The sequence below is a fragment of the Pleurodeles waltl genome, chromosome 5, assembly GCF_031143425.1.
Source record: "Pleurodeles waltl isolate 20211129_DDA chromosome 5, aPleWal1.hap1.20221129, whole genome shotgun sequence".
Lineage (NCBI taxonomy): Eukaryota > Metazoa > Chordata > Amphibia > Caudata > Salamandridae > Pleurodeles > Pleurodeles waltl.
The window spans coordinates 1,809,625,095-1,809,636,618 of NC_090444.1; the positions used below are offsets into that span (position 1 = coordinate 1,809,625,095).

At 43.6% G+C, this 11,524-nt stretch overlaps 1 protein-coding gene across 1 annotated transcript in view; it reads left to right on the forward strand.

Moving 5' to 3' along the window:
- The window catches only part of LOC138296828 (calpain-1 catalytic subunit-like), a 681,165-nt gene extending 674,665 nt beyond the window's left edge, over positions 1-6,500 (forward strand). The window contains exons 19-21 of the mRNA XM_069236289.1: positions 567-683; positions 934-992; positions 5,332-6,500. Of these exons, the coding sequence (XP_069092390.1) occupies positions 567-683; positions 934-992; positions 5,332-5,358 (203 nt within the window). The 3' untranslated portion in view covers positions 5,359-6,500. The remainder of the gene's footprint in view (positions 1-566; positions 684-933; positions 993-5,331) is intronic.
- Positions 6,501-11,524: the final 5,024 nt, after the last annotated feature.

Here is an 11,524-nt window from a genome sequence, read left to right on the forward strand (position 1 = left end):
AAAGATGCAAGCTGAGATCCAATCAGGCGCACTCTGGGGCGTGGCCTTCAGTACACATGCACTAAACACCAAGGCCCATATTTATACTTTTTTAGCGCTGCATTTGCGTCTTTTTTTTACGCAAAATCGGCGCAAACTTACAAAATACAATTGCATTTTGTAAGTTTGTGCCGATTTTGCGTCACAAAACGACGCAAATGCGGCGCTAAAAAAGTATAAATATGGGCCCAGGAGCATACTGTAAGAAACTGCTATTTGTTGGTCAGAAACATGCCGTAAGCTCAATAATCGATTTGCCAGAGCATTTTAGGCCTTCACAGTAAGGCGGGACAATTTCCAGAATGTGTTAGCCTAACTTGTGGTGTATGTAACCCTTAGGGCGGACATCTGTCATGTGCAGATCCAAGATAATACCTAAGTGTGCTTGGTTAATCCTAAATTTCCCTGTTGCTCTCATGACAATGCTTGTGGAATATAAGAGCCCAGTGGAGGAGTTGCTTGAACCACACAGCGCTGAGGTTCCAGCAGATCATTAGATGAACCTACCTGTCTTCTGTGTTTTCCAGGGTTCAAGCTGAATAACAAAATCATGCAGGTGCTGGTGGCTCGTTACTCTGACACCGACTTGGGGGTGGACTTCGATAACTTTGTCTGCTGCCTGGTGAAGCTGGAGGCCATGTTCAGTGAGTGCTTCTTTGGGATGTTCTTCCCTGGGCATTGAAGGACACTCTTTGTTCTGCTGACTCCCTTCTGACCTCATCGTTGATTTGTGGTCTTCTCACACTCTGCGGATGTACTGTAATTCTTCATGGTTGAGGTTCATTCTACCTTCTGTGGACATATGGCTTGTGAACATATTTGCAGTTGTGTCACTGAGGACAACATTGCTCAGGCTCTTGACCTGTAAACAAATTCTTCTCTTGTTTGCTTTAGGGCTCTTCAGCTCGATGGCTAAAGACAACCATGAAGTTTCCGCCATGGGACTAGCCGAGGTGAGCTGCTCAGAGCCCCCAATTCTATTTCCACTGTGAACAAGAGCACATAAGGACAGTGATAAGTGGCACAAAGTGTCTAACCACAGTAGGTAGAAATGGTTGTGTATGACCGTGCTTTTGTGGCAGACTCTTTTCTGTAAAACATCTAGATATGTCCACTTAGGTCGAGGAAGGCTAGGCCTATGCCAGATTTTCAGGATATCCACATAAGATGAACCGACGTACACTGGGTCAAAATGCACATACAAGTTAAATCATCTGCATGTGCACAGTAGATGAACACTGCTTGCAACATACTTACAGAAAGGCGTCTATACACACAGAGGAATCAGGTTTTGTTTAAGCATAACATAAAACTGCATGAAGATCCTGTAGATCATGAGTGGCCAACATCGGTCCAGGAGCGCTGAATCCTTGCCAGATATTCACAACATCAAATGTGTATAAACAGCAATTCAATTTTTACTTTATATATATTTTTCTTATAAGGATTTCCTGAACATCTGGCATGGATTGGGATTTATGAGAAACAAGAAACTGAGACAAACATAAAGGATATCAGACTCCTGTTCCTATGCATAGATAAAGCCTGATGTCTAGGCATCACTTACAGGCAGGGCGAGTGGAATTATGTAGCAACAGAAAACCACATTATGCAGCAGTGTTGGCTAAATTATGCAGCAACAAAAGACAAATTATGTGGCGTAATGTGACACATTCTGTAGCAGAATTATTTTAGCTCTTTTGGCACTTTAACTCAAAATAATAATACATGGGAAAATGTTTCACCTCAGTAGTACCTGACTACAGCAAGCACCAAATGGATGCTGAGCAGTTACTCTTTTCAAAGGATCTGCCACCGTGTGACACCACCTGTGGTACTTTTTTAGTATCTTTTCATTCATTTAAACTGGAAATATCTCCACACAAAATGCATCACATGTTGGATTATCTGGCAAATGCTTCAGATCCTTATGCAGAGAATGCAGCTCAAGCACCACTGCATAATTCTAGTAGCCCTGCACATATGACACAAAGGTGAGGCACCTGAGAATACCCAGTGAATATATTGAACTGAACTACCTTCTTAGACAAGGTATGAAGTCTACCGCAGGTATAATCCCTCAAGCCAATGGGGGTACGATTGTGCTATATGCCATGGTTGTGGTTAAGGAGGATATATAGGGGGCAAAGAGATTGCATCTTTGAAGAACATTTGCAATCAGCCAATGTGGATAGGGAAGGACAAAGGGCCAGATGTACGAACCATTTTGCATGGCGCAAACTGCGATATTCGCAGTTTGCACCATGCAAAACGGGCATCGCAATGCACATTCCCATTTTGCGAGTCGGTACCGACTCACAAAATGGGAATGCGACTCGCAAATAGGAAGGGGTGTTCCCTTCCTATTTGCGACTCGCACCGCAATGCAGATGTGCTTTGTGACCGTAAAAGCGGTCACAAAGCAATTTGCAGTTAGCACCCACTTGAAGTGGGTGCTAACTCATTCGCAAAAGGGAAAGGGTCCTGCAAAAACTATTTTTTCAGAGCAGGCAGTGGTCCAAAGGACCCCTGCCTACTCTGAAAAAACGAAACCAAATGGTTTCATTTTTTATTTTGTACTGCAACTCGTTTTCCTTTAAGAAAAAAAAACTGCTTTATTAAACAAGCATTTTCAATGCAACGGGTCTCGCATTTGTTCGAGTTAGGACTGTTAGCGTTGTAAAGCAAAAAAAAATGCAGCCCGATCGTGCTGCATGGAAAATAAACATATAGAGTAGTCAGGACTCCAGGCTGTAAACATCGAGCCTCGTATGTTTTTGGTACTTTACCGGTGCTGTGTAGGTGGGCTAAACACCGGAAAAGGCATGACATACGCATGCCTTTCACAAATTAAAGCAAGCGGATTTTAAAAGGCAAGCTCACAAACCAATGTAAGTGACTGACTTGGCATGAGAGTGGTTTCAAGCCCAAAGAGATTACAGAATTTACGGAGCACTTTGGGCTCGCCCATAAACAGACCAGGAGACCAAAAAAAAAACAGACCAACAAAAGATGTTAAGTAGTATTTCCTGTATGTGGCACCTAAGGAAAGGCAGAAAGCAAACAGTGCCTCCTGGGGTAGGGGATATGTGGTCTGGTCATTACAGCATGCTTAGCCATGAGGTTATAGACAATCTGGACACAGGAAGTGCACCTGAGAAACACGTGTGTTCTGGTTAAAGTATGTTGTTAAAGTGGTCCACACGGAATCGTGTGTGACTTTGTGTTTACAGTGATAAGAATGTTTGCCACATATATTTATAATGTATAGCCTGTGGGAATAGTAGCACCCTGACAGACTCACGATGTCACGACCTTGCAACGACGTAACACTGTGCACTGCTCACCTCCCTCTCGCTCGCCGCACTTCCACCTCCGCTGCCACCTCCCCCACCGAACACCCGCCAGCATGTCCCCACCGCACACCTCTCAGTGCAGTGATCATATTCATTGCATCTATTTAAGAAGAGGGGCCTGCCAGAGATTTCAAACGAGCATCCTTGATAATGTGTAAAGATGTACTCATTCTACACGTCTTCTGCAAGATTAACTGACGAACTGCCTGATAACTCTTAAACTGAGGCAAATAATGAAAGAAAAACAATTTTTTATCGAGGAGGAAAGGTAGCTGATATATAACATTTCTTGGTTTTACAGCGATGTAAAGGGGGTGCTGTTAACACAGAAGTAATGCGAACAGTTCTATAGCGTTTTGATAATAGCGTTGATTCATGTTAAGACAGCTGGTTAAATGATTGCAGGCTAGCTGTAGCTGTACATTGCCAATCTAGCGACAGAACTTGTTAGGGTGGGCTGCGTACCTTTCCTCATTTCATACTAATCAATCACACCATAACGTTAAAGAGTGAAACTTCAGGACCGGAACTTCATTGTCAAGCCCTAGAATGGGATCATGCAGTTATTCCATGGTTTCGATTGATAGTGCGCATCCATTTCCGAGATGTCCGATTACCACTAAAGGCCAGAAGCAGACGCTGCCGCGAACACGAGCAAAAGAGTAAGAGCAACACAGTTTGATAGACATGATAGGTAGTTAGTATCATTTTCATCAGCTGCTAAAATAGTTACCACAATGAAAATGGGTGCCGAGTTTAAACTACGTGGAGTGCATATTGAAAGCGGTAAACTCAAAGTATTTAGTAATATGCCCTGCCCATGGCTACCCAACCACACATCTCATGTGAGCAGTCCCTCTGACCTGGGTAAAATAAGCTTTGACAAACATCCCGCTGAGACTTTCAGCTCCAAGTATCACGTCTCGTAGCCTTTTCTTTTTAGCAGACAAAAAGTATCCAAGTTTCAGGTGGCGCTCTCGCAATCAGAAATCACAAAGCGTCAGTAATGCAGAAGCTTATAAACATACTTGTGCTCCACTAACAGGCCAACAAACAAGGATATAAAGATGTTACTCAGCAGCGTGGGCTGCTGAGTAACATGGTTTGAAGTAAATACAAGCATTTACAATGCAACGGGTCTCGCGTTTGCTCATGTTAGAGCTGATCGCGTTGTAAACTCCTAACCCGACTTTTCACCTATCGGGCAAAAGTGCATTCATGTACATAACCCGAAAAAGTGAAATTAACTATGTAAAGCGCTCGACTTCTGCCAAGCAAGATTGCGCTCGTAAATAGGAGAAAAAGAAGTCCATGAGCCCGATGGAAAACAGCGAGCCTCGCATGTTTTCTGTACTTGGTCGCTGCGCTCGATGAGGGCTAGCCACCGGAAAAGGCATGACGTATGCGTGCCTTCGACTAATGAAAGCAAGCAGATTTTATTAGGCAAGCCCATGAACCAATAAAAAACACTGACATGAAGTTGACAGGGCTCCGAGCCCTTTTCTAAATACAAAAGCGTCTCGCTGCGATACGCATGCGCGAGCGCATGCAACGCAGGCTCGTCCCCAAAAAGCAGTCACAGACATGGAGGTCTGCTGTCTCCAGCAGGCCACCATCCCTGTGAGTACAGGGAATCGCAAGGGGGTCGCAAATTGCGACCCACCTCAAGATTAATGAGGTGGGTCTTTGCGACCCCCTTGCGAATCGCAGAAGGTGTAAGACACCATTCTGCATATGATTTTGCAAATCGGAAATTGCGATTCGCACCGACTCGCAATTTCTGATTCGCAAAATCCATTCTTTCTACATCTGGCCCACAGTCACAGTGATTGCAGATATTTAAAACTTGCTCCATTATATTGTGTCTTCTGCAGCGGCCAGTGGGGGGTGTTTGATGGTATACTCATCAAATGTTGGTGTGTTTTTGCCTTCTCAGTGGCTGATGCTGACAATGCGTGGTTGAAAAGCGAGAAGCAGTCCGCCTGCCAAGAGCCCGTGATGGGGCTGTCCCACGCATCCGGCAAGTGCCTCCCTCATCCTTCTGAAAATAAGAAGAGAAAAAGAATCTTTGCACTATCATAATCACTATTTCTCTCCTTACTTGTTTCATCCCGCCAAACGCCACCTTCCTGTAGATGGTGTTGCATACTTCTGTAGCACCTTCATGCTTTCAATCGCCCCCAGTCCCTGTACAAGGTGGGGGGGCAAGCTTCTGACCCCAAGGCATGGGGACAGCTCACAACGTGAATTATATAATGGGGCCTCTGTACTTTAGTCTGTAATTTGGAGGGTGGGAGGGATGAAGTGGATAGAGATTTTATTTGAGGTAGGATGGATTTCGTAGAGTAAGCTGCTTGTTTAAGTCATGCCAAAAGACCCTCGATGAAGAAGATCACTGATGGCTCATTAACAAATCATTGCCTATTTTATTCACAAGTTGGTCTTGCCTGAAATTACTGTACTCAAACAGCAAGACCCTGCACCCAGGTGAGGACACCTAAAATAACAAATTGCTTTTGCTTTGTTGAGCTCCCTCAGGTGGTTGAAGACCTCATAGTGCCCATGAGCTCTGGTATCTTTTCTCAGTGTGGTTTCAAACCAGAATGGATTACTCTTTTGTTTTCCATGTTTGGTGGACTTGTATTCAGTGGCACTGGAACTAGGTGTGCAGAAGGTGCTGCGGCACCCTGATAAAACTTGAAGGAGCTTTGCTAGAGAATAAATGAGAAAGGGGTCCTTCAGATGTTTTTTATTATGGCAGCATTTGTTGTGTTTTTAAAAAGAGACCTTGACATATTGGTTGACTGGATGGCTATCATTTGTTCTAGCACCAATGGGAATGCACACCAAGATACACTTTATTTTTTAACACTATTGTTACACATTGGGAAATGTCCTTTGTCTTTGAAAGAGTTGGCTGTGGTGGTATCAGCTGCCACGTAACTAATGAATATGAAGTCAGAATGCCACTTCACATGGCAGCTTTTAATGATGCACTGTGCAGTTGTAGGCAGATCTTTTACACTGCCTTTGGAGATGAACATGATGCCATTTACATGTCTAGCTGTGTGACAGACATCTGAGCTCAATAAAGTATGAACTTACTTCTTTATCGTCATTGAAAGTTTATTTCTAGCTGAGCCGCATGAAAAATGGAAATCATCACAATAAAAATAAACAAAATTAAAAATTAAAAATAATGTTCACTTTTCCTTAAAAATATAGAAATACATCTTTTTGAGTAATAACAGTACGTCATGAAACTTACTAGCGCATAAAAAGTCATCCAGAATTCCACAATATACTTAATTCCAGGCACATCTAGAAATAAATAACCAAAATAACCATTTTATAATAACTTTTGTGACAAAAGGATTTAGAACAATAAAGCTTCTGTTTAAAATTAAATCAAATTATTTCTAGATCAGTGTATAGGTGTATGTACATGTGTGTGTGTGTGTTCGTAGCATGTGCTGCTGTAGCTACACATGCTGTGCCTACTGCTGCCATCTAGTGTTGGGTCAGACATTTGCAGGTTGCTATTTTTTGAAGACGTGCTTTAAGTCAATTGGTATAGTATGTCTCCACCCGTAGTTAGCAAGGCACATGGTCACCAAATCCTCGTTAGATTAATTTTTTTTCTGCCATTGAGTTCGGACTTGTACAGTCAGGACTCCAAGTTTCACGTGTTCCCCATTAGGGTGACCACCCCTCCGTAAATTTCACAGACTGCCCTTAATTTCGTCCTGCCGTCTGTTGTCCGTGATAAAAGGCTTAATGGAGGGCATTTTTGTCCGTAATTTTAGCCTTTCACCAAAAGAACAAGGGACGGTAGAGCTAAATTATGGGCAGTTTAGTTTCCCCAGCTGGACTGAACAGCAGGGAGTCTACTCTGCTCTGAGGGAGGGGCAGACAGGTAAGAATCAGACCTTCTTGCTAGGGTGTCTCCTTCCCTAAAGACATGCAAATGTGGGCAACTGGCAGTGCTTAATTTGTGCTTGTTGTTTCCGGTGCTGAGCTCCGGCACTTATTTTTGAGGGCCGGGGCTTATTCTTCTGCCTCAAGCATTTTGCTGCGATCAAAAGACACATATGGGAAAGACGAATGAAGAGAAAAAGGAAAAAGCGTCAGGGAGAAAGTAGAAAGCTGCAGGAGTGAGCTGAAGGGGCAGGGAGTGGCTTTATATGGATTGAAGAAGCCCCAGACGGCTTCAGTGTTACGCCGCCTCAGTATTCCGTGTTCGCTCATTTAATTGCAGCAACTGCGTGTTACAGACGAGGGTTTTGGGCACCGGCACATTTTTATTTACAAATTAAGCACTGCCAATCTGCAAATGCAAAGAGGCTTGAAAACCTGCATTGACTTTACTAAAAGGAGTCACTTGAAGTGTTCTGGTGGCAAAGATATTTCTTTTAGAGAGGTTTGCGCCTAGGCTGGCAAATTCAGCTCAAATACTCGGGGAAAACTCCTTCATCGTTCAAGTTGCTCAGTGAAACCTCCTGGAAACCGATCCACTTTAAAATCCTAACTGCCAAGGCTTCGGGCGTTCTTCAGGCGGTCTTCGGGCTGCATGCCCCTCGTCTTTGACAACTTCTTGCAGAGAATGCACACCGGGTGATGGGCCTGATGCCCTTCCAGAACGGTCCTCGATGCCACTCACAGGTGTGTAACTTCTGCCTCTTGTTTGACAGAGTTCACCGGTCTTTCCTTGAAAGGATCCTAGACAAAGTAAGAATAGGCCCTCAGTTTAAAGCATGGGGGCTCAGTCATTAAAGGAACCCGATCGCCCTGATGACAGTAAAGGGCTGGCATCAAAGACTTTTGATATAAGGAAAGGCCTGAGGCAGGGCTGCCTTCTGTCTCCACTGCTTTTCATCCTCTATATGTAGCCTCTTGTAGACAGAGTGTGATGCAAGGCCAATATACAGGGGTGAGACTGGCCAGAACAGTCATAAAATGCTCAGCGAGCCCTTGATTTGCCATTAATACTTAAAGAAAGGCTCAATCCCCATCCTATTAGCAGAACATATTACCTTTGGCATAGCCTGGAGTTTTAAATAAATGCGCAAATTCTCAAATATTGAACATTTTCACATCCGGTGATTAACAGGAAACATTACAATCTAAATTCTCATTACAATGGACCAAAAACCAGCTTCAATATCTAGGTGTTTTGTAATGGCATCATTACATTAAAGAGCCTCCTACAAACTCTCACATATACTGAGCTCCAGGCAGAGAGCACTGAGGTCACCGCACATTGGAGTGAGGGGTGGTGGGTGCTGGTCAGGAAGAGGGGCAAACATTAAGCTGACCCTCCTACCAAGAATACTACATGTGGAGCTAGCCCCCCCATTACAACCCCTCAAAAATACACCCAATAGGCTGCAAAATCAGCAGAAAGGTTTTTCTGGGCTGGTAAGAAACATAAAATGGTAATAAATCATGTCTAGCGAATGCCTGAAAAGGGCAACTGAGTGTTCCCAACCTGACCAATTGCTGCCTAACGACATAGATCTGACATACTTTAGAATGTATCTGAACATAATTAGAAAAGTATTGCTGGTTCACTGATCAATTTATAGCAGGCAAACAAATTTGGGAAGCAGCTTAGCTGACTAGGATATATAAGACATGTGTCTCTATTTGTCACAGGTCGCAAAAGCTACTTTGACAGCTTGAGACAGAGCAGCTAACACAGGAGGCCGCACTATCACCATCTCACCATTGACACCCAACACAAGCAGCCAAGACTTGTCTGTGGTACTGAAAGTGGAAGTCTACACTGAGTGGCAGAATGCAGGCTGGAGAAGAATAGGGGATTTCTAGGACCACAAAGTTCTTAGAGCTTTTGACCAGATTAGAAAAAAGATTATGGGATAACAGAGGGAAAGAGACTGAGATACCTTCAGATTAGGCACTGGGCCATGCATGACGCAATCAGACCACGTGGCAGGAAACCATTAACATCTTTCGAGAAGCAACTCATCATGGAAATAGATGGCAAGCTTTTGTTGTCATAAATTATGCATTTCTCGCATAGTCCCCGGAAGAAGATAAATGATCAGCCTGGAAGAGCAGGAAAGTTTAATTAGGTTAAACCTTCACAAATGGAAGGCCATATATTAAAGAACTCAGGCAACATCCAGTGGAAACTCTGGCAGAGAAGTATCAGTGAAACTAACTTCCTAATGGTTCTACATCCTGGTGAGGGTTCAGGAAAGGAATCCCTCAAAGTCAGTTGAATGATAGAAGAAGTGTGGAGGAGCAGACACATTAGTCCACCTTATGTGGCACCTATTGTGGCGGCTTTGCTGGGACATGTTAAGGATATTCTGGCCGGCACCAGCTGGCCGGCATTGATGCTGCTGCTAGCCAAAAGAAAGTTTTGATTCACTGCGAACACTACAGTAGCCCACGACTGAAAGACCGGCGGGATGATGTGACTTTGTGCCAGTAGAGACTGGGAGACTACTGGGAGCGGATGCCAGGAAAGTCTCGACCCAGGGACATCAGGAGCCCTTTCAGCACCTACATGGCTTTACAGAATAGACAAGACAACTCACAAACACTGCCGAGGGATGGTAAAGATGGCAAAAAGGCAAAGTGATTTTCTTGGAGTCTGCCAGCAAGCCAGGTCTAAGCTTTCTGTCTTCAAACCTCTGCCACTCAGTAAAGGAATTGTGCCAACCAAATAAGTTATCTTGTGTGATAACCTGAAGTACGATCTCCCGAGTCACAAGTAATTGTGATACTGTGAGCAGCAGCCACAAAAGATTCAGGGAGAACATTTGTTGAAACCAGTGTTTTACCAGCAGAGTTAGACTCCTGTTGTCTCCTGATGAAGGGTAAAGGGAACCCACAATCCACTGAGGATCGCAATATAACTGACAAAATGAGTTGTGAATGAAAAGTGTATGTAACGTTTATCCGGAGCAATGAGGCCATGTGCATCAAGACTGCCCCCCCCCAGCTTCCGTTCAGGAGAGAGCTGAAGACAAATCTCTTTAAAGAACACTACATCATGATGCAGTAACAGTCCACATACCACCCACCTCTCCTGCCATACACTATGCCTTTGACATTGTAAGGCGCTTCACTACCTTTCAGCTAGGTCTGTGCCACATAACTACCACATAAATGCATATGGGGCACAATGTTCAAGTCATAATACAGAATAACTGATTGAAATAACACAGTGCGTGAGTAAGAAACAGGTTCGAATGGCCACATTAAAATGTATTGAACTGTTGAACGAAACCTTTTGTTATTAAGTTTTCTCGTGTTTCACTAATGTGGTTAACTGAGCTTCAAACTGCCACATGTTTAGATATGGAATTATGCGGAGACACTGCCCGGTTTTAGTGCGGTGCATATTGAACCCATATAGGCTATACAAGTACTGGACTACACTCACAGCTCGCTAGGAGATTAAAGCATTGGATTGAATAAATAAGTCTAGAGACATTGGAGCAATTTGTGACCACAATATCACAGTGGAAAAAGCATGGGAGAGAAGCCCATGGGCAGGATGTATGGAGCCGAATTCATGTTCTGAGTTGTGAAAGTAACCTGAGCCCCCAATGCAGATGGGGCTTGTCCAGAAGTTGTGATATTTATGTGGCCACCACATGGGACGTGTGCAAGAGGTGTGGATTGATCTGTTCAGCGACAAGAGATTCTGATGGAACCAGAGACTGGATTGGTCCGTTTGTGAGAGTGAGCTATTTGGTAAGTAGAGGCTGCAAAGTGGGAGGGAAAAAAGGGCGTGGTGAAGGAGACTGACCCATAACCCTGAGCTAAATATATAAGATCTCTTGGACATCCCAGAGCTGTAAAAGGATTACTTTTTTAAATGTAATACTCAAATACTATGAAATAACCCCTCCCCAAATCAACTAAGCTTTTTTATTGCTGATTTGGGCCCAGTGGTTATTTCTGCTGCCCAAAGAAAAGCTTTACCTGACTGATTTCCAGATAAAAGTGTGCTACCATAACAGGCAGCCTTATCCAGGTTTGACTTAAGTATAAATTCCATAATTTGATATATTCTGAAGACTGCATTTACTATTACAGAAATAAATGTGTTTGTTTGGTTATGGGTTCTGGAGCTAGAACTACTGCACTCA